Source organism: Leptodactylus fuscus, chromosome 3 (genome assembly GCF_031893055.1).
Source record: "Leptodactylus fuscus isolate aLepFus1 chromosome 3, aLepFus1.hap2, whole genome shotgun sequence".
In the NCBI taxonomy this organism is placed as follows: domain Eukaryota; kingdom Metazoa; phylum Chordata; class Amphibia; order Anura; family Leptodactylidae; genus Leptodactylus; species Leptodactylus fuscus.
In genome coordinates this window covers 114385288-114410063 of record NC_134267.1, presented here as the reverse complement: position 1 = coordinate 114410063, position 24776 = coordinate 114385288, and the positions used below count along the sequence as shown (strand labels likewise).

Sequence of the window (24776 nt, the reverse complement as noted above, 5' to 3'; positions counted from 1 at the left end):
CACGGTGACAGCCGCTACAGCTGCTATCATTATACTCGGGGATCTTTTCAGACCCCCGAGTATAATGATCTGCGGCCCGGGAGAGGTAAGAAACATAAAAAACACTCTTACTTACCTCTCCACAATCCGGGCAGGCTTCGGCCTAGTCGTCTGACATCTCATGACCCCGGCCTGTGTCCTGGGGTCATGAAGATGGAGTACTTCGGAGGCCGACATCGTAATTGCCAGGAGACAGGTGAGTAACAGAGGTTTTTTTATGTTTTTCTCCCCCTGGGTCTCCGATTATTATACTCTGGAGTCTGAAAAGACCCCAGAGTATAATAATTGTTTTTGGGTGTCCACAGTGGGACATAATACTATGTGCAGGGGCCACTATGGGGTACAATACTGTGTGCAGGGGCCACTATGCAGGATAATATTGTGTGGAGGGGACACTATGGGGCATAATACTGTGTGGAGGGGCCACTGAGGGACATAATAGTGTGTGCAGGGGCCACTAAGGGACATAATACTGTGTGGAGGGTCCACTATGGGGGATAATTCTGTGTGGAGGGGCCACTGAGGGACATAATAGTGTGTGCAGGGGCCACTAAGGGACATAATACTGTGTGCAGGGGCCACTATGGGGTATAATACTGTGTGCAGGGACCACTATGGGGCATAATAGAGTGCGCAGGAATGCGTAGGAGGGGGTTGATCGAGGTCTTCGGTGTCGGTCGGGGGGGAGGGCATGTCAAAAGTTCATCACGGGGCCCCGCCATTCCTAGTAACGCCACTGTAGAGTGTGACACTGTTGGAGCCTTCATCAGCAAACTGCAATTAGCTGAACTAGTTGTCCTGACCACAGAGCTGTAGATAACAGGGAGAGAACTCAGCCCGAGGAGCAGCAAGTTATCCTCCGTCCTGTGTTATCCAATATAGGCCCTGCACCAAGGATACGCAGGGTAAACAATGGGAAGAATAATCTAACATAGTAGGCATAAGAAGCAGCATTGCTAAAGCAATGTATTTAGGAAAACTCTTGAATCTACATAAGCTAGTAGTATAGATGGTTTTCTTGAGACAGGAATACCCCTTTAAGTTTCCTTCATCCCTATTCTTTTTGTGAAGCTTTAGAAGGATTTCACTGCAAAGAGACCTCCATATTAGCAAATAAGGGAAGGGGGAAGCAGTTATTTTTGTTTTTTTCAAAAATTGGTTAGGAGAAAAGAAGAAGACTGCACCAATGGGCCTTATGTTTCTCTTGCTTTTCTAAACTGTAGAATGACAAAACCATTTTTAGATCCAAATAGGATATTTCATAATTCTGATAACAGAGATTTCTGGGCAGTTCTATAAAACCTTATATCCATTATTTATGCAAAATAATGGAAATTTTTTCTCATGAACTCATACAAGCATCATACATAAAGTTATATTGGTTGAACAATGGGATTTTGCAGGCATACAGCTACTTATGTTCAGTCATATTACGTAAAGGATTAGAAACCTGTGGCAGTTTTCTTTAGGAAACAGCTCGAGAACTGTCTACAGGTTGTGTGTGGTATTGCCGATTAACCTAATCCACTTCATTGTTTCAAAACTGCTAAACTATGCTGAACCTATAGACAGGTATGGAACTTTTTCCAGTTGTTGATAGCCTCTTTAAGGCCAGAGACCCATGTGGTATTAACGCTATAGTTTGACAGCAGCATATTACAGTTCCTGCAAAGCTCTAGTGAATTCCATCCACACCTTGTGGATTAATACGTGCAGTGGTTTTAGAAATTGCAGCATGTCAACCCTCCTCCCGAAACTTTTGTACTTTTTTGAGACCCTTCCTGTTGCGGCCCCACGTGCTGAACTTCGTGTTTTGCAGAAGGCCATCTTCCACTTCATTTAGCAGGCTAGGCGTCACCGTATCCCGCGCTCGGTTATGCTGGCGGGCAGGGGGTGTGGGCGTCTGGCTTCCCCAGACCTGTTGCACTACTGTTAGGCTTCCCACCTGCGTTGTATCACATTTTGGGCCGCAGCCCTGGCTTACACCAGGTGGGTAGAGATTGAAAAACTCTGGTTGGCTCCCATGCATCCCATTGCGTTCCTATGGGTGGCCTTCCCCCTCTCCTTACTTATTGGGCCCTATACGTTTTACCTGCTCCGTCTGGTCGGCCTGTAGGACCCGATTTTTTCTAATGTCCCCGCGGTCGTCGATGGTCTCCATCCTCTATAACCTCCTTCTACCCTCTAGCTTGTCCTCTGATATGGTCAAGTTGTAGTCTAAAGCGGGTATATTCCGCATTGCTGATGTGATAGATCCGGGGTTGTTGGAGCTCAGCCCGTTTGATTATTTTGTGGCTAATGTAGGTCTCCCCAAGGCCGAATGGTTCCACTATTTTCAAGTTGCTCACTTCGTCCGATCTCTCCACGGATCCTCCAAGGTCTCTCTTCCCACATCCTTCGAGAGAATTTGCCGTGCAGGCATCTCTACTAAGGGCTTTATATCCTTTGTTTACCGGCTCCTCTCTTGTCAGGTGCTTGGCTCCCCTGTCCAACACCGTTATCTGTCGAAATAGGAGGAAGCTTTGGGTGTAACTATTTCTCCGGGACAATGGCATATTGTTTGGCGCGAGCTCAGAAATCCTCCCAGTGCGTTACCTTTAGGGAAACACAATTTAAACTTTTGATGCATTGGTACCACATGCCCTGCTGAACCCTGCTCTTCCCATGGGGTGCTGGCGCTGCAGCACTGCTGTGGGTACTCTGTATCACGTTTTTTGGACCGTCCCCCTTATACTGGGCTTTTGGCAAGAAGTTAGTGCATTGACAGACTCCCTTTTTCTTCAAGGAGTCCCCCTAGATCCCCTCACTTATATTTTGAACTTCCCACCCAGGCACTTCGGCTGTAAGACCTCCAGATTGTTTTTTTTACCTCTGCACCGCATCTAAGACCCTTATTGCTAAGCATTGGAAGAGTCCAAATCCCCCCACTGGTACTGAACTCTTGGCCCGCATCAAGGACGCCCGAAGCCTTGAATTTTTGATGGCCAGTCTCAATAACTTCATTGGAGGCCTTTGACTCCATTTGGTCCCCTTGGGATGCCTATTGCACCTTGCGAGGCCTGTGACCTAGTATTCCCCCTCATCCCCCCCTCCTTCCCCTCCCCCTCTGTCTTTATGTATCTGTCTCCCCCTGTATTTTTGTTTTTCATTGCACCTTCTTATTACGGTTCTTTATGTGGTTACCTGCCATGGGATTGGTGATGTGGCCTCTCCCTTATTTCTGTTTTCTCCTTCGCAATTGTTTTCTTACTTGTTATGTTAAAATTTTCAATAAAAATACAGTTAAACAAAAAAAAGAAAAGAAATTGCAACATGTCAAGGATACCTGCGGAAAACTATAGGTATAATGTAAGTAAGAAGTTTGCAGACTTTCTGTGAAAACCATTGCGTTGCCTCCATGGTTTCCCCCATAGTTTTTCCTGCATCACTTTCTTGCTGCAGCTCGCTACATGGGGTCTTAGTCTAATTGTCATACATTTTTTATTTACAGAAAAAGCTATGATGCGACAGATGACAAATCACATCATGAGAAGTAAGTTTGTTCAAAATTTTTTTCTGTGTTGCAATATAAAAACTGAGAACAGATGACAAGTTAGTGTACAACAGAATCAGTGACCCCCTGGCCATGCAGTTGACTTCAGCGAATAGGGATATATAGATTTGCTACAGTTTCAGTGTTAACTTTACATTTCTACATAACATCCTTCTCTTCACTGTGAATGGGTTAAACAACAAGTGAGCATTGCAGTACTAGACTGGAAACCATGGACAGTCAGGGACTGGGACCAGCATATCACAGGGACCTCCTCTCCATCTGTCTGTGTATGTTTTCCCTCTGGCTCCTGACATCAGCTGCAGCATAATACTGAACATACCTATGGCACATTTGCAATCCTGCAGGGACCAAACCCGATGAGTGAAGCCTCAAGACCCATAAATGTTATACTCCAAGGAATATTAGCCATCCCTTTAAGTATTTCTATATTCATCGTGATTTGTATGACTTTTCTGTAGATGTCAGAAAAATATGTCATTTTAATTAGTTCCCCAATGAGCCATAAATTCTAATTAGAGTGAACTCTAGCAAGTTAAACACATTGTATATTGTATTCGGTTGACTTTAGAGTCTTCAATAATTTCAAGTAAATGCTACTGTCCTTTCTCTTACATAAGACAACAGCATGATGGGTTTAGGATAACCTCTTTCTTCCATTCTGAAATATATATATATATATATATATATATATATATATATATATATATATATATTATTAAGTGGTATGGCTTAAAAACATAATAGTGCCTGTATAGTGGTGGGACGCCAATACTGCAACTGAGATCCCACTGAAGTCAATGTACGGTACATTATACTGAGCACCATCATGCCAGGAGGCTATCATGACAACGGGACACCAGCCCTGGACTTTCCTCCTTGTTCTGGCAATCCTTGGCAAAATTGCACCACAGTCAGCTTTAACCAAGGTGCCGAGGGGATGTTAATGCCCTGGGCATTAGCACTGGGTCTCTGCTGTATAATACAAGAAAGAAAAGAAATAAATTAATTTTTTTTTTTTTCAGATTAACATTCAGTCACACTGTATATTGGGTGAGCAGAAAAAAAAATTAACAAGAGGGTTTTTTCAGAGTAGTGCATGCTGTTAAACATTTTCCTTTATTGTTCACCCAATATTCAGACTAATAGATTTTTTTTATTTGTGCCACCTGCAATACTGTATATATGAGCAGAAACAGAAAAATTAGCAAGACGCAATAATTTTTTTTAGATTATATTGGGTATATGTATATATAATGTATATTGGGTGGGCAGACCCAAGATACTTAAATTACAGATTATTATTATTATTTTTTTTAGCTTTAAGCAGGTGTAACCAGCTCTTTGCTGATAGAACTGCACTGATATAGGGGCAACACGGTGGCTCAGTGGTTAGCACCACAGCCTTGCAGCACAGGAGTCCTGGGTTTGAATCTTGCCATGACCAACATCTGCAAGGAGCTTGTATGTTCTCCCTGTGCTTGCGTGGATTTCCTCCTGCACTCCAAAGACATACTGAGACTGAAAAAAAAGTATGTTGTGATCCCTATATGGGGCCCACAATCTACATTTAAAAAAAAAAAAAAAAAAAAAAAAAAGAACTGCACTGATGTAGTCCCTTCACTCCTATCTATGATTCCTAATGCTGATCTGCCTGTAATTGATTAAATCTGACTAAATTCTCTTATTCCTAACTACTGCTTGCAATTTTAAGCTTTTCAGAACTGAATGCTTTGTATGATGTAGTGAGATGAAATACAGACCCTTTCCTACCTCCACAATTACTATGATGACTTGTGTTCAAGCTTACAGCACCTTATATAGTGTATATGACATCAGCATCAGTAAGGAGTCTACTTACCACTGTGTATTAGATGAGAGGCTGTCAGGTGTTGCTAGAACATCATGCAATGGCTCACTCTTCTGTATTTAATGCTCAATAGATGTTGCAGCGGCCATTTTAGTTAATCAGCAATTTGTTTGATTTTGTTAAAAAGGTAAAAATTTGGAATAGTTGGGGTGAACCCAGTTCATGACAAATCGGATCACCTAACTCTAGTTACCACCCATTGCTGCCGTCTAACATAAATATTGATATGTATGATATCTACAGTGAAAAAGTGTACATCCTAGGTGCACCAAAAAGCTCATTTGCATAACAAGTTCGTTTACAATGCCACCACTGCACCTTCAACAACATATATGGTTTTAGAAACAACTTTGGTAGTGGTAAATGCTTTTTAAAATTCACACACCAGGGCCAGGGTTTTTCCCGCAGTGCTTTTCACAGAATTCACAATGATTTTGGAAATCGCAGCATTTCCACAGCACGTATTTTTCTGCAATGTCATGGTATTTGCAGTGTGGTTTTTGCCATGGCATTTCCACCACAACGCTTCCACTATGTGGGTCTCTGGCCTTAAACACAGAAAACTTTTATCAGATCCTATTATCTAGCCTATGTATAAAGTATATATGAATATCTATCAATATGTATATACTTTTACCAGAGGGTCCAGTAAAGCATCCACTTACTTATTATTTGTGTACTTTCTTTAGGTGCATACATGTGGCCAGCCTGGTATCTGCAATGGTTGTGTTCTTATTCTCTGCATGTATGCATGTTCATTGTTGTCTACTAAAGCAAATTAAAAGTAATGACAACAATGACAGTGATTATGGAAATTATGTATCCAATAATTACATAAGTATGTATATAAGTATTATATGTGGGCTTTTAAACACCTGTAAGTCTTGGATATAAAACATTTACTATATCATACCAGTGTGAAAATTGTAACACAGTGAGTGCACATCCTTTATTCTTGTGTATTTGTATTATGGATTTCAGAAATTATTTGATACATTTATTGATTAAACATAATCATGACCACCACATGGAGAACCTGCAAAATACACCATGCAGGGAAGCAGTGGAATCTTTCTCTATATTGTAGTTCTATGCCTAGTGAAACATTTTGTGAAGACAGAATCACCCGCCTGTTAAATCTATTCATCATATGACTAACAGTCCCCATGCTATTACCTAGTCAGCATGATGGAGTGCATCAATTAGGAGGCCATGTCCACAGACATGTTAAGCTGCAGCACCCACTGTCTATAGAAGATATGCAATTAGTTGTATTTATCTTATGTATAGAATTAAAGAATATCATGTACAATAGACTGTGTATAAAAACTCAGACTGGCTATAAATAAAATGCTGATTGTTATATGTAAATCCAGTGTATGTGGCATTTGTTCTATACTGGCAGAGTTTATAGATTCAATAGTAACAATGAAATCAGTAATAATAATAATGATGATGATGATGATGATGATCATCATCATCATCATCAATGACACTGAGGGATTCTGACCCTCTCTTGTACATCACATTAACAGTACTGCCTTATATACGTATATTAGATGGTAGGTAATCTATCCATTATTGAATAAATAGATAATGAGATAAATTAGGTAGCTGTAAAAAGGAATAAACTAGAATGGACTAAATAGCTAGCTAGATGATAGATAGATAGATAGATAGATAGATAGATAGATAGATAGATAGATAGATAGATAGATAGATAATGTTGCACATACAGGTATATGGATATTTCTCTACTTTAGCTGGGCTCGTTGCTTTGTGATTTGTCTTTCTAATGATAGATAAATAGATGTATAAAGGTAAATAATCATAGAGAATAGGTAACAGATAAATAATAAAAGCTAGTTAGCTAGATGTCATTTTTGATGGTGCATAAATAGAAGCTAGACAAGTAGAGAAATACTGCTAGAAGATGCATCATACATAAGAGATATTTTAGGCAGATTGGAGCTCGGTTTCCTCAGCTCTGCTATGTATTGTGCACGGGTTAATATTCAGGAATAATTGTCTTTATGTAGGATTTTCCTCACAGGCTTCTGATCCGATCTCATTATAGAAATAGATGCATATATGCTCCATGGGTCATTTTTTTCCATTATTTTCAGGCTTGGCGCGCCTCGGTCATTAGATCAGCTTGAGTGCTTTACAAGATGCCAGGGATCCTTGAGGAGTTGGGAATTTGGCTTCTTCCCGCGACTTTGCCACTCAGGAGTGAAGGGTGTGTATACATTCCTGAGGAGCTGCCTGTCCGGCGGCTTTATATAAGGTAGTCGGGCCGGAGAAGAAGCAGCTTCGTGTAAGACCATCAGCACCGCGGACAGCTCACTGCTCAGCCCGACAATATGAGTGTCAGCCCGGAGAGGATCTCTTCATACCGCCGCCACTTCGATGAGTATGCCAGCAGCTCTGTGGTGAGGGTGCGGGTGAGCAGTCCTTCCCCTCCCCGCCATAGGAGGTCAACAAGCTACAGTCGGGACACTTGTGAGGTCCATACAGGTGGGAGAAGGACCGCCTCCGCCAGCAGGAGACCCCGCAGGTAAGGGGGACACCCCAATATATACATGCATATATACCCTAATATATACCCTAATATATACGTACAAGCTACAGCCGGGACACTTGTGAGGTCCATACAGGTGGGAGAAGGACCACCTCCGCCAGCAGAAGACCCCGCAGGTAAGGGGGATCCCCTAATATATACAGACTATATGTACCAACACAGAAATAGCAGACCACAGCTACAATACAAAGGTCCTGATGAGATGGCCCAAAAAATATACTCATGTCTGTGTAATCTGCCTATATATCTATGTCATATCTTTCAAATATATCTAATATCTATCTATCTATCTATCTATCTATCTATCTGTGTCATATCTCTCTCATATCTGTCTGTGTCATATCTATCTTATCTATATCATATTTATTTAACTAATATATCTCATATGACTTTATGTAATATATATCTATCAACCTAATCTATTTCATATCTATCTATCTATCTATCTATCTATCTATCTATCTATCGTACAGATTGTTACTGTTTTTCCATGTGACTACTAGTGATAACTTGTCCATAACTTGTTGATCCCAAAATCCATAACCTTGAGTGTATTATGACAGTTGAACATCCCAGCTATCACATCTGATCGCTCTTATGTCCTTCTTGATGTCATGAAGTTGATGACCTGAAGCAATGACATGGAAATATTATGACACAGGCATGAAAAGATTTATCTCAGTTATGTTTGCGCTATAGTCACTTTATCTTTTGAGAATATTGTTGTTCTAATCCTAATTTTAGTTTATAGCAAAAATATATTAATATTTTAATTTCCAGGCCAGTCAAAACTGTAAAGTAGGATGTGATATTTGCAACTACTAATATAACCAGTGGGTGTACAGGATGGAGGACTTCCAATCTCTTCTTGGTGTATTAGAATTATTCTAAGTATTTAGAATTGATGCATATCCTTATATACTGTATAAGCAGAGCTGATAGTTGTTTGACAGGAGAACATATAATAATTAAAGATAACACCAATAATGTAAGGTGTAAAGGGTGCAGATATTCCAGGATGATTGTGCACTTATACAATAGGAGTGCTGCAGGACTCATCTTATATACTACAGAGTAAACAATATGTCCTCATATACTTCATAAATAAAAGTATATGACTGTCTGGTCTATGTATTAAACATAGCAGCAGCCTTAGTGGCTTGTTCACACCTGTAAGTCCTAAGTGTAAACATAACTATACAGAGATTAAAGTCAGCCAAATGTTGACAATGTTTTACATTTTAGCTACTTATTACCGACGTGATAATAGTGTTTTAGCAAATTTTATGTCTGTTATGTCTGATCTTCATTTTGCAAAAGTGTATTCTATTTTTACACAATGGGGTGCATTTAATAAGACTGGCATGTCTTATGGCAGTCTTACTCAATTCCTCCGACAGTATGGAAAATGCCAGACTATAATAATTTCTAAATGTTGTGTACACCAGACCTGAATTCTATGGCAGACAGGGATTGTTGTCGATTTCAGCTACAACCCACCCCAGAGTTTGGGTGTAAGTTGTACTAAATCTGTGGGGAGGGGGTCCTTGTCCCAGCTTGCCTTGATAACTCCCCTGTCCTGCCGACTTTTTACAGTGATGTATAGGGTAGAACATGAAGATGGGGGGGGGGGTATGGGGGGTTGGAGCGGAATTTCTGTGTGCCACTTTTATTTGCTGTATGCAATACATTGTTATACTTAAGTATTTGTCTGGCTTTAGCTCCTTTCACCAGATGAGAAAAATCTGTCATTCTAACTTGGTTTTTCCTTGAAGGAAAGTTGTCTACTGCCTGAATATTTTAAGTATATCCTAAGCAGTCTAAATGAGCTAAATATTAACAAGTGGCATGACTAGAGCTGTTATTTCTAATAAAGTACTGGTCCTGGAGTCAATTAATATTCTAGAAACAACAAAATCCACACTAATGTATGTTGCATCTCTACTGGGAAAGTTTTAGGAGGCATTATGCATTTCTTCATAAATCTTGAGGAAACTGTGATGTGGCTAGCTAGAATATGTAAGAATGTTTGGGAGGTTGCCAGATGTGGAACTTATGAATAGAATACAACATCTCTCTTCTACATATCCATATCTATAGGGTGTGTTCACATATCGCATGGGTGATAACAAGAGTGTGGGATCTGTCATTCCCATCCAGAAATACTTTCATAGATGAGGCCAGATGACCCACCTGGGCAGGAATATGGCATGCATTCTTACTTTCAGACAGACACAAGACTATTGAAATACATTCTTTATAATTTCTTTACAGGGAAAAATCCTTGGGATCCATTATGCTATCAATTTCTCTATAATTTTATATAAAATTCCTCATAGAACTCAGCATTGCCTATGATATGTATGAACAGGGCTGGACTGTGGTACCTGGCTTCCACCAGTACAATTTGTTCAGCAAATATTATTTGACCCCCTACTCTTAAATTCCTAAGACTGTGCTGTCACACATATTTTTCAGTAGTAGCTTGTTGCTTAGTACTTGTATTGGGATACTTCAGAAGAAACTGCCAGAAAATTAGTTATTGGAGGTCCCAAGTATTGTTAAATACTTACTGCAGGGGTGGGGGGCTGGGCACACCCTGCCATAGTCTTCCTGATGATTCACCTGCTCCCCTGTGATCAGTCCAACCCTATGAATAAGCACTCTCAATGCCCATATACATTAGTGGAAAGCCACATCAACACACTATCTTCTGTAGGATCTCAGCTCTATCCTGGAAGAAGCTGCCGGGATAAAAGGAGAAAGCAGTTTAGAATACAAGTTTTTCCTTTGTTTCCCACAGAGATAAGAGAACTCTGCCTTTATCCAGTGGAAACACAAGTACATTCAGTCTTTTATAGATATTACATTCGATTATATTCCACAGTTTTCAACACTAATAATAATATAAGGTTAAACAAAACTGCAATAATTGTCTCAGTATTATGTATTATTGACATTTCACACAATCCCATTTGCACATGGACATTTTTAATAGAAACATAAAATGTTAAATAGTGAGTAAATATCTGTATACTGTATATTTAACCACTCAATGATAAATTATAGATACTAAAGTGTCTATGAGGACATTAAACACAATTAGCCCCTCAGTAGATCTTGAGAAGTTATCATTCCTTCTATTCCTTATTGACTTTGTGTTCTCTTTACTTGCAGAGTTGACCTCATATAGTCCTGCAGATTAAATACACAGGTTACTTTTATAGTAAGTGTAAACCACTGAATTTAAGGTGTACTCAGGAGTGTATATATTAGGTACGTTAAGGGAATGGACTTCAATATACCAGCATGCTCATAGATATATATTATTATATGAGTCTTGACTTGGTATGACATTAAACTACACAAGTAAAGCCACAGTACTATGTATTGTGTACAAATGTCTGAAGCAACAATGGACTTTATACCTAATAGAATATTGAATATAAGGAGGATACTATGCTAATACACTTTTTACGGGTAGTTAACCCTCTATATAGTGGTGGATTTCATTATACCTGTAGTTAAACCTGCAAGAAGGTATTTTGTCGTCCATGTAGATCCTGCTCTATGAACAAGGTTCACACTGACTACAATTTAGATACTCCTATTTCTTGTGTGACCTAACACTGGAATGGATACTACAACTCCATCATCTGAAACCAGGCTTCGAATAATGTGAGGAGAAACGACATAAAAAAAGTTAATATAATATCAACTTAGGATCCTAAAACTGGGTGAAATGCATTTATTAATAATACTATAAAAAATAATAAGTTTACATTTACGTTTACAATGTAGGTTTTTATTTGCAAATGCTGAAACTTGTTAGGATGCATTCAATTGTATATTATATTCCACTGTTCTATATTATACTACTATTTGTAGCAATATTTTTTTAAAGATCTCTGCAAATGTTTGTTCATTAGATTCATTTGTCTGGAGGCCCCTACATTTACAATTCTTCAGATCTAGTATATTATAATAATGTGTAAGAAGTTGAGAAGTTGCAGAAGTAGAGCCATAAAGTAAAGAAGGCTGAAGTCTGTATAAATATATGTAAGCAAATGACATGGCAACTGGAGTGCAATACCAACACGTCAAAAATGGATGAATCTGACCTATAGTATATCTAAAAATACACATTAAAATCAGCTATAGGTCATTCTGTAGCACTGTATTGTAAATCCAGGAACTGATGTATTAAAGCCTAATACATACAGTACTGCTGATACCCTCTTTTAAGATCATGAGATGATATGACCAGAAGTATTATGAGGACTGTAGTTTATATAGAATCTCATGCAACAGTAACATATTCAAATGACTTTTCAGTGTAACCTTTATGATTTTTTTCACCTAATATAACATAATAGAACAATATGTCTGTGCTATTGCAGATATTTCCCGTTCAGGATTAGGTAATTCCATTGTCTATGTATCCATATATTTCACAACTATGTGTTACATTTATATTTATATCTCTAATATATATATTTTAATCTCTGTCTCCAGTTCTCATACCTGGCTATGTAACTCTCTTAAATATGCCATCTTTTCCCATGTCTGTCTCTCTTTATATGTATTTATGTGTAATATTATGTTGAGGCTTTACATTGTGTAACATACTTATAGTACGAAAAACATATATTTTCTCTGTAATACACTTACATAACACACAGAAACCTATGATTTGATGCCCAGTAAAGTCTATATGGAATGAAGCTTTGCTTTGTACATTTCTCAGTTCGATTCTGTGATAAGAATCTAGTAGCCAAGTCAAGGAATAGTTAGGTCTGATTTCTGTATCGTGTAGTATCTGGAAATACAGAACTAGTGAGTGTCAGTACAGTTCTCTGCTGTTACCACATCTTTTCTTTGTATATATACATACACCGGGGTCATACTAATCGTTACAAAGCTAATGTTACTAGGTTTTAGTCTGCTCTATACATTATATTGATGTACTTGCTGGCCAAAATGAATGGCCATCTCCTCATATCCTAGCATGTTGACCCGACTGACAGGGCACATCATTTGGGCGGATCTGTAGGTGAGACTCAGGGACTTACCAATGTGTTACATTACATATTATATAGGAATTCTCTCTAGTAATTTTTCTTGACTTTATACAATAATCCTGGTATAGTTGGAGGATAATAATTTTTTAGTTGATACTATAGATGGTTAGATATATGACGGTATATTTCACAGATAGATACATGGGACATTAATACATCTTATGTTATTATATAAGCATGAAGCTCTTTTCTTCTCACTTTTATGTATCTTTAGATATCTTCTAGTTTTGTTCTGCTACTATCCCTTGTATATAAGACAATGCCGCATACAGAACTCCTTTCTATAGGGTTGTCTTGCTTTCCCCTCAGTATGATCGCTCACAGTTTTGCCGCTGCGTTTGTCCCTGTGGATCTGGAAGCCGCAAGTGCGGCAAACCAAGAATACCTGAGTGTCAGGAGCCATGAGAAACGGGAGATGATCGTCCTCAATGACCGGCTGACTAAATACATCGAGAGGGTAAGACCCCGACCCACAGCCATAGCTGCCGCTAATACATCGTCTATAGTCCGGTATTAGCATAAGATAAGATAAGATATTCCTTTAATAGTCCCACAATGGGGAAATTTCAGTGATACAGTTTCATAGATGGTACAGTAGTATATAACAAGAGAGAAACACATAGAAGTTCATGGCAGTATATATATATATATATATATATATATATATATATATATATATATATATATTGCAACCTACATTACCCGTGGATAGAAAAAAACACGAGACATATAACATACATAAATATTAGATGTAACGTACATTTACTTGGAGCATATAATGTATAATATAATAGTCAACGGAGATATAAGGTATATTTCCTTCATGATACTTCATAGTAGAGTTATAATGGTTCAAGAAAGAACCAAAAAAACTTTAAATCTAAAAATCTATTGTATTCTATTCTATTCCATCTATCATCTATCTATCTATTCTCTATCTATCTATCTATCTATCTATCTATCTATCTATCATCACTATCTATCTATCTATCTATCTATCTATCTATCTATCATCTCTTTATCTATCTATCTATCTATCTATCTATCATCTATCTATTATCTATCTATCTATCTATCTATCTATTATCTATCTACCTATCATCTATCTATCTATTATCTATCTATCTATCTATCTATCTATCTATCTATCTATCTATCTATCATCTCTTACTCTATCTATCTATCTATCTATCTATCTATCTGACTATCTATCCTCCTTATAATTAATATACTGTATAATATGTACAACGTTACTACAGATCATAGAAGGTCTCCAGTCCTGTCCTAGCAGCTTCTATTCAGGTCCATATAACCTACAATTCTGCACTGCCATTTGCACGATGCGATTGATGTCTTCATTACATAAGATGACCTCTAGAGGCGCTACATAGTGATTTCCCTCTGATTCTATATTGTCTGCAGGTTCGTGACCTGGAGCAGCAGAATGCTATAGTACAGGTGGAGCTGGACGCTCTCCGCACCCGCTGTAACAGACCCTCTGCTCTGCGGGCCCTATACGAAGAGCAACTGCGGGACTTGCGCAGGGAGGCGGAACAAGCCAGGATACAAAGGGTATACTACTGATATGTACCCAAGTAAAAAATATAAAGCCCTGAAGACTTTACACCCCCTGCCATATAGTTAGGCAACTCCATGTCCCAGGTTCTAGTTCTCAACAGCTGGAGTCCCAGTATTAGCCAAGGTTTGCTTTGCTCCATATATCTGCATGACTTTCTTTGTACCCGTATAAAATCCACAGAGCTGGGCTCTGGCGCCTGGTATAGTACACAAGTGCATTGGCCTTTTAACCTTCAATCTGTTGAGGATAAGGATGTCTATAAATCTTGACTTGCTGGGAGTCTGTGTGAGGCCAGTGTATGGAAAGTTTTAGGCATTGTTGGGCCACATGTCACTTCTCCTCAGCTGTCTTCAGCCGTGATCCTCATGCAGATCTTGGCTGGGGAAAGCTTTGTGTAACTGGTAGGATGTTTTGTCTCTTGTTACCCCCATTGGCTTGGATTGTTTATTCTGTTGCTAGGACACAGGTTGTTTAAGGAATAAGTTAAGCATTTAGCACACTGCATGGTGGGAGATGGGAAATCTCCTTCTATGTATCAGTATATAAAATGGTGGCTTTGTTTTATAGGGCCAGAATGTTAAATTAGTGTGAAAAACGAGATTTTACCTAGGTGTGTTTGAGAAAAAGTAGTGAAGTTCTGTACTTTCTATCAAAAGACTATAGTGTCCCCAGTCTGAGCACACAAGACTGCATAGAACTGCCCAGTAAATAACCATAGGGTTATTGTCCCTTTAATCTTACACGTTCCATTTCCAGTCCCTATGCTGCTCTATATACTGAGGTGAAGATATTTTAGAGAATCTAGTTGTGGTCTTCTGCAATGCATCGAGATCCTTGGCAGTGGTTGGGGCATTAGGCAATGCTGCAGGTTAGCCAGGCATAAGACTCTGCTTTATTTAACAGGATGTAGCAGTGGCTGCCAAGACATCAGTGTCTGAGGAGCTCAGCGCCGTGAAGAAACGTTATGAAGACGCAGTGGAGGAGAGGAAAAAGGCTGAAGGGGACATTGAATCCTTCCGCCCTGTGAGGAGCTGTCCTTGCCATACTCACTCACCTATTATACTACAGTCCAGGCATTGTCTTAGCACACACATCATCTGCTTATGGAAATGAGGGCTGCATTAACCTTCTAACTGCCAGGGACCAGTAGACTCCTGTGCTGGCCACATCCTAAGGCTCTATACCCCAGAGGGGGGCTCATGGTGTAAATGCAGGGCTATACCTAATGTAGAGTGATGGTCTAGCACCTTCTGCTTTTCTCACCCTAGACTTTACTGATCAGCCAGGGGCAAGTGTGTGATGTTGTGGGAGCATCAATTCGTGTATCCACTTCTCTCCTGTACAGTCCTGTCTAACTGGGGAATATGAGAGCCTTGGGCAATGAAATATGCCACACACGATTCCCCAGAGTTTACTAATCCATTCTAATCACTGGGACTAGGATGCTGGATCTAGTTTGGGTCTAACATGACTACCGGGGCGAATGGGAACTATATGATGAGGGTATTATAGAGGGGCAATACATAGAACACAATTGTAAATGCTGCTTACTGATTCCGATTGGATTCTAATGAGACAATAATACTACCTTCGCCTATTAAGCGACATTTTGCTTAACTGATATTCCCTTACAGATTTGTCACTATTCAGACTAATAAAATTAACCCGCACTAGAATGCTTTTATAAACGGGACCTGTTTATTCCAGGTCTGTATCAACTAAGCAAAGGAAAGTAATGTAGGGATAGAATGCGTTGTACATTAGTGTCTTTCTGTCGCACCATCGCATTGTGTCATTTCTGTATAGGCTTTGTTACTTTTAAAAGCTCTATTAGAATCGCTTCATAATAATAATAGGAATTAGGGAATATAACAAATAAAGTCATACTTCTACTTCTGTTAGTATTAACAATTACTAAAATATTACATGAATATAACATAGTATAATAACAGCAGGAATAATCGAAGTTATACTATTTTTGGTATTATACTTCACCTACTAAAGAACAGTAATTAACATTTGAGTCAACTGACGTAATAGTCACGTGCTTCATTAGAATGATGATTAGGTATTAATTTAGAACATCGTGTATCTACAAAACACTAGTTATTTGTAGGCATAATCGAAACTGAAGACTGAAATCTGCTATTTCTATATTTATCTATCTAGTATATATGTAATAGCTATCTTCTATATATGTAATATATATTTACTATCTATTTATCTACTATTTTACATCTATTTAATATGTATCCATGAAATATCCATCCATGTAGTACTATATAGTACAGATACAATCGTTGTATCTATATATCTATATATGCAGTATCTAAATACTTTTTTATCTGTTACCTATGTAATATATACAGTATCTATCTAATCCTAAGAATAGGGCAGCACTCCAAAAAAATAACGAAAACCAGTTGTGGTGCCAGTATATATATTATTATGGACGTATTGATAGAGCTGCTAGATGTGCTCCAATACAACCCTTTACCCTCATTATAGTAGCACAATACCGTGTGCCATGATATGGTAGTATATCTAAGTGATATGAACAAGGGTGTGTAATACAGTATATCATGTGTAGTATTACGCCATATAAGTATATACTGTAGCTATTGTGCAGTCTGCTGCTGGTCGCATTGCTTTGCTCTTTGATACAAGTATATACTACCGTATAGGTAGTGTGCAGTCTGCTGTTCTTTGATACAAGTATATACTATAGCTATTGTGCAGTCTGATGAAGGTCGCATTGCTATACTCTTTGATATAAGTATATACTATAGGTAGTGTGCAGTCTGATGAAGGTCGCATTGATTTTCTCTTTGATACAAGTATATACTGTAGGTACGGTAGTGTGGAGTCTGCTGAAGGTCGCATTGCTGTGCTCTTTGATATAAGTATATACTATTGGTATTGTGCAGCCTGCTGCTCTTTGATATAAGTATATACCGGTACTATAGGTATTGTGCAGTGTGCTGCTTTTTGATGTAAGTATATACCGGTACTATAGGTATTGTGCAGTCTGCTGCTCTTTGATATAAGTATATACCGGTATTGTGCAGTCTGCTGCTGATCGCATTGCTTTACTCTTTGATATAAGTATATACTATTGGTATTGTGCAGTCTGCTGCTCTTTGATATAAGTATATACCGGTAGTATAGGTATTGTGCAGTCTGCTGCTCTTTGATATAAGTATACACCGGTACTATAGGTATTGTGCAGTCTGCTGCTCTTTGATATAAGTATATACTATACGTATTGTGCAGTCTGCTGCTCTTTGATTTAAGTATATACAGGTACTATAGGTATTGTGCAGTCTGCTGCTCTTTGATATAAGTATATACTATTGGTATTGTGCAGTGTGCTGTTCTTTGATATAAGTATATACCGGTAGTATAGGTATTGTGCAGTCTGCTGCTCTTTGATATAAGTATATACTATAGGTATTGTGCAGTCTGCTGCTCTTTGATATAAGTATATAGCGGTACTTTAGGTATTGTGCAGTCTTCTGCGCTTTGATATAAATATAAACCGGTACTATAGGTATTGTGCAGTCTGCTGCTCTTTGATATAAGTATATACTATTGGTATTGTGCAGTGTGCTGTTCTTTGATATAAGTATATACTATTGGTATTGTGCAGTCTGCTGCTCTTTGATATGAGTATATACCGGTACTATAGGTATTGTGCAGTCTGCTGCTCTTTGATATGAGTATATACTATAGGTATTGTGCAGTCTGCTGCTCTTTGATATAAGTATACACCGGTACTATAGGTATTGTGCAGTCTGCTGCTCTTTGATATAAGTATATACCGGTAGTATAGGTATTGTGCAGTCTGCTGCTCTTTGATTTAAGTATATACCGGTACTATAGGTATTGTGCAGTGTGCTGCTGGTCGCATTGCTGTGCTCCTTGATATCTCATAGGATGTGGATGCTGCGACTGCAGGACGGATTGCCCTGGAAAAGCAGCTGGAAAGTTTAGAGACAGAGATTGCGTTTCTGCAGCGGGTTCACGGAGAGGTAAGGACACGTTCTACTGATGTGTACGAGGTGCTATGTGAAGCCAGTTCCCAGTGTCCATGTTGTATCTGTCAATGCAGGAGATCGAGGAGTTGATGAAGCAGATCTACAACATGAGCGCCTCCTGTGACCTGGCATTCTCCATCCCAGACTTCGCTGCTGCTCTGAGGGACATTCAGACAGAATATGAAGAAATTGCAGCCAAGAACCTGCAGGTTAAAATTAGAGCACATCTTGTTTGGGGAATGGAGATGGAATTAGATGTCAGATTCTACTTAACAAATATTTGTGGCAACAAAAAAAGCTTGTTTATCTCGTATATGAGGGATGAGAATGTACCCATTGGACATCCCTGACAGGCCTCATAGATTGATGCACACCAAGCTCATGCCTAGCTGCCTCCATTAACCCCTCCATAGCCCAAGACCCTCATTCCTCTAGTGGCAATGGGAAGCTTGAGGGTCCCCTGTGCTGCAGTCATTGTGCTGCAAGGTGCTTAATTAAAGGGTTTGGTGTTCAGGAGACCTTAATGAACTCTCCTATGTGAAGACCTGACACTACACGTCTATATCTCCTGCTTATTATGTCTTATGCTGCTCTTACCCTTAGGAGATGGACGAGTGGTACAAAAGCAAATTTGTTGACTTCAGTCAAGCCTCTACAAAGCATGCGGAAAACGTGAGACTTTACAGAGGAGACATGGCAAACTGCAAGAGAAGCGTAAGTGGGGCTGCAAAGGCCTTGGAGCCCATTGATGTCACTTCATGTGGAACTTGGCTTGTCATATCCCTAACATTAGGAATGTGTCTTCTATCTTCTGTGCTGTGCACTATACACAGCCTCACATCCTCTAGCCTAGAAACTTCTGCATATTGAAGAGATCCAATATAGGGACTATTTGCACAGTACAGTTACCAATAAGCTAAGACCAAATGTGAGATTTTTGTTGCAAATAAGATACATTTTGTCAAGAATGAACATTTAAAGTTCTTGGTTAGTTCTTTGTGTAATGGTCAATTCACTATTTCCTATTTACATTTGATGTGCATTTGGATTGGTAGGGTATTATTGCTTATATAAAGCCACATCAGCCAGGAAATAGGATGCCTGTAATATTATGATATATATATATATATATATATATATATATATATATATATATATATATTTATATATATGCAAAAGACCTCACCATGCCTTATGGATGGGTAGTGGAGAGTTATGCATCCTTTTTAATATTACCATTCTTTTTTAATTCATCCCTGGCTTACTGTAGGTTCAATAAAATATACCAAGAATGCATGTATGAGTCCAGCATTATGGTTCTACCTTCATTTGTGCTATGAGACCTTCACTTTTCTGGATAGTCCCCACATTTTTGTACTACTGAAGGGAAACATTCAGTGTGAATAGATTTTTTTCCTATTACAGTATCCACTGTCTGATTGTCTGTCTTCTCCTTCTCTTCTTCTTCTTCTTCTTCTTCTTCTTCTTCTTCTTCTTCTTCTTCTTCTTCTTCTTCTTCTTCTTCTTCTTCTTCTTCTTCTTCTTCTTCTTCTTCTTCTTCTTCTTCTTCTTCTTCTTCCTTTTCAACTCAGATAGCTTTTGGACAATAGACATTTTCTCTGATCCTTCCTCTACCATACTCTTGTATATTTTAATACTGCTGCTGAAGGGTCCCTAAACATAACAAGCCATCACTCACCTCTCCCCAGGCCTCCAACTCAGTTTGTCTGTATACAGGCTATTTGTAGTCAATGATAGGCCGCAGCACATGCAGTCACTTGCCACAGGTCACCATTGAGACCTGTATTTGGCCGTAGCAGTCCCCTCGCACACATGGTATGTCACTTGTGATGTCAGCTGTATACAGACAAATAGAGCTGCCACTGCTGGAAATGTAGGCCGGAGTAAAGGTGAGTACTGGTTTGCTATGTTTAAAAGCCCATCAGCGGCAGTATAAATAATACAGTTATGAGGTGGAACAGCCCTTTAAGTGACAGGAACTTACCTAATCCTCAACATCAGTATCTGTGATAGAAGTTTGTGTACCCTTTACATTATGGAAACAGCACAGCTAAGTTTTATGTTTGCATCAGAATGCAAAAAAGTTCAAAAGCAGCGGCACCGTTCTGTGGGTGTGAACATACACCAAATCACTGGATCTCAAACTAGATGATCTGGCATTCAGGTGGTGCTCACTGTTAAACAAATAGTCCAATATAGTGCAAAAAAATTGAAAAAAAATCAGGGCACTCACCAGCCAGTAGTAAAATTCACCAAACTTTAATAATCTTCCATAAAAATAGGTACTTGAACAGCATTTACAGACGGGGGTAGGGTAGATGGGATGTAGAAGAAATGAAGCGACGACCGTTTCGTGCTAAATGCACTTCATCAGGCTTCCCCTGATGAAGAAGTCTGATGAAGTGCATTTAGCACGAAACGGTCGTCGCTTCATTTCTTCTACATCCCATCTACCCTACCCCCGTCTGTAAATGCTGTTCAAGTACCTATTTTTATGGAAGATTATTAAAGTTTGGTGAATTTTACTACTGGCTGGTGAGTGCCCTGATTTTTTTTCTATTTTTTTGCACTGTTTGCATCAGAGTTTCCATTATACTGCAATTTTTTACTATATTTTTGGATACTGTTTTTATAAATCCTGTTTACATCTATGGCAGTTACAGCAACAGTGTAGAAAAGCCTCTCTGGCTGTTTTCAAAAACCTGGATACTTCACCACAGACAGATGGGTATTATAATTGAAACCATGAAAGGCTGAGATGGTAACACCCCTTTAAGAACAGTAGCAATGTTTGGTTCTCATTAAGCTTTCATTACAGATTAAAAGCAAAGAAACAGAACTAGAGTCTCTTAAAAGCAAAAATGCAGCACTGGAGGCCCAAGTTAAAGAGACTCAAGAAAAGAACAGGCTTGAGATAGAGCAGTTACAGGTGGGTATAGTCAATGGTTCTTGTAGCAGTATTGTTTCCTATCCTGTTTACTTTTCTATAATAACTTTTTTTCCATTTCAATAACTAGGAGAAAGTTCATAAATTAGAAGATGATTTAAAATCTCTGAAGGAAAAAATTGCTCTACACTTACGGGAATATCAAGATCTACTGAGTGTAAAAATGGCACTGGATATTGAGATTGCCACATACAGGTAACTGCAGAATGATTTCTGTTATTATAAGTATCTGTATGGGTATTTGGTAGAAGTATTGCCTATCCTATCTTTTAAATATGCAGCTTCCGTACAAACCTACAGTACGTGTCTGCATGTGAAGTGCAACCACTGTGTCACTGGACAGTAATTTCACTTGGGGTTACTCCTAAGGGAGTTGCCGAAGTGGTTTCCTGGTTTTCAACCCCTATATAGGGATCTGATCTTCACTATCAGGAACCACCAGGTTGCTTTCAAGTAGTCCTCTGCAATGACAGCTGACTCAAGGACAGGCAAGAGACATGGTGAGAGGATAGGCTGAGGTCAGGACATACACAGAATAGTCAGCATGGTGGTCAGGTAGGAGGTTAGGGCAGGTAGGGCATGTTCAAAGCTAGCATACAGGTCCAAGGTCAAAAAACTGGAAAACAGGGGGAGAACAGAGAAACACCTTTGAGCATGCTACCAAGCTAGGACCTTTTTCAGACATCTTCCAGTGGGGGTGATGCCTTAAAAAGGTTTTCCCACCTCACTGTTTCAGCAGTCTGCCTACAGTCTCTTCTTCTCACTTCCTGTATTTCTCTGCCCTCCTTCCTCTTGCTGAAAGGGCCTAAGAAATATCACAATACTTATGCAGATCAGATAATATGCACATGCCTGTAGAGAATGGACTCTGTGTTATCTGTGTGTATACATAGAGAGATAACAGACAGGGCTCAGCAAAACTGCAATTAGCTGAACTGATTGTCCTGGCAGAAAGAACAGTGAGTGAGTGACGTCACTTGTCCTATAGGTTCATGGTTATAGCAATGCTGTGTAAACAATGGGAGGAATAAGTTCACATACAGGCAAACAAAGCGGCATCACTAAAGCAATATATTTAAGAAAAGTCTTCAATTTACATAAGCTACCAGTATAGATAGGATCCTTGAGATGGGACAACCCCTTTAAATAGCCCAAACATGCTGGAGAAAAGCATAGACTGAAGCTCAGCACCCATGCCAAGGTAGAACAGAGCAGTAGTGACTATGACTTTGGCTCTATACCATGGGTACAGACTACAAGCAATTCCTGAGAGTAATTTGAGACTGTAGAGGTGTGGTATCACCATTCCTTTTGCCCTTCATCATCCCTTATGCTCTTCCCTTTGCCAAGATACAGACAGTAGAAAAGGGGAAAGATGATGGAGAGTATGACATGACTTCAGGGAAAAGTATGCACAAGATATGTTTGTCATCTGAACCATGAAGACAAATAGATTTTCTTTTCTTTTCATAGGAAGCTTATTGAAGGAGAGGATAGTAGGCTTGCTACGTCAGTGGGTGGAATCTTCCACAGTAAAGTATCAGGAGTGACACACGTAAGTTCCACTGGTAGTGTTTCTCAGACTCTGGAACGGAAAGAAAGGACAACTGTCCTTATCAAGTGAGTATTGTTCTCTGGTTGCACAAATAATCAATCTAGTATCAGGTGAACAGCTTTCTAATGCTATCTCTATTTCAACAGTTAAAGAAGGTGAAAAGGAAGTGAAATTGTTACCTGGCATGTGCTGCTGAAAAGTGATTTGCTGCAAGTCCTGTCCTGGGAGGGCTGGTTCCATGGTGCATCGCTCTTAGGTTTCTACTATATCTATTGTGTGCTGTGAACTATCACCTGTTTTCTTTATTTCAGCTTTATTATATCACCTTTCTATGGCTTTGCTGAATAAACACATTAGCATCAACCTTGTCTGAGTGTATTTATATCATATAAATCAAATTAACATTTTATGTGATCTAATTTTTTTTAACCTTTTCCATATCACTATCTATATCAATGCCAATTTTATTCTGACCACTAAGCCTATAATTGGTCTGACATTTTTATTGGTCTGACACAAGGGCACATCTTCCATGAAGCGATGGGGAAATGACCTCAGGCGGCACCTCATGAAATAAACTGGGTACAGCATTCCTCCTTCTAATTGGCTACTATTTATTTTATTATTGCAATAGATAGAAGCCAATACTTTTTACTGACCCATAATAATAATAATAATACATTTTATTTATATAGCGCCAACATATTCCGCAGCACTGTACAATTTATAGGGTTCAGATACAGACATACATAACAAAGAACGTCATTTCACACAATGGGACTGAGGGCCCTGCTCAAAAGAGCTTACAATCTATGAGGTAGAGGGGGTGACACAAGAGGTAGCAGGGGCGGCATTGCTTATACAGTGTTCAGACAATTTTGTGCATTAGGAATTGTGATAGGCTTGTCTGAAAAGATGCGTCTTTAGTTTGCGTTTGAAACTGTAGAAGTTGGGAGTTAATCTTATTGTCCGGGGTAGAGCATTCCAGAGAAGTGGTGCAGCTCGGGAGAAGTCTTGTATACAAGCGTGGGAGGTTCTGATAATAGAGGATGTAAGTGTTAGATCATTGAGTGAGTGGAGAACACGGGTTGGGCGGTAGACAGAGATGAGGGAAGAAATGTAGGGAGATGCGGCATTATGGAGAGCCTTGTGGATGAGAGTAATAACTTTATATTTTATTCTATAATGAATAGGCAGCCAATGTAGTGACTGGCACAGACCGGAGGCACGCTGTAGCGTCTAGCCTGATAGATGAGCCTGGCCGCTGCATTCAGAATAGATTGTAGAGGAGAGAGTTTAGTGAGGGGAAGACCGATTAGTAAGGAGTTACAGTAGTCAAGGCGAGAATGAATCAGAGAGACAATAAGTGTCTTTAGTGTATCTCTGGTAAGGAAAGGGCGTATTCTGGAGATGTTTTTGAGGTGGAGGTGACATGAACGTGCGAGTGATTCAATATGAGGGGTGAAGGAAAGGTCTGCGTCAAATATGACCCCGAGGCAGCGGGCATGCTGCC

General features: G+C 39.2%; 1 protein-coding gene across 1 annotated transcript; it reads left to right on the top strand.

The window, feature by feature from the left end:
• Positions 1-7608: 7608 nt before the first annotated feature.
• On the top strand, positions 7609-23495 carry LOC142196672 (desmin-like). Its single transcript, XM_075266655.1, has 11 exons — positions 7609-8019; positions 13434-13581; positions 14547-14696; positions 15607-15726; positions 18639-18734; positions 18815-18949; positions 19344-19454; positions 21580-21690; positions 21779-21903; positions 23182-23328; positions 23410-23495. The coding sequence occupies exons 1-11, from the start codon at positions 7826-7828 to the stop codon at positions 23411-23413; spliced, it is 1341 nt and encodes a 446-aa protein (XP_075122756.1). The 5' UTR covers positions 7609-7825; the 3' UTR covers positions 23414-23495.
• The last annotated feature ends 1281 nt before the right edge of the window (positions 23496-24776 follow it).

Coding starts and splice junctions, on each gene's coding strand:
- LOC142196672 (XM_075266655.1), top strand. CDS start 7,826: ATGAGTGTCAGCCCGGAGAGGATCTCTTCATACCGCCGCCACTTCGAT. Junction 18,735..18,814: donor TGCAGCGGGTTCACGGAGAG/GTAAGGACACGT, acceptor CTGTCAATGCAG/GAGATCGAGGAGTTGATGAA. Junction 21,904..23,181: donor ATTGAGATTGCCACATACAG/GTAACTGCAGAA, acceptor TTCTTTTCATAG/GAAGCTTATTGAAGGAGAGG.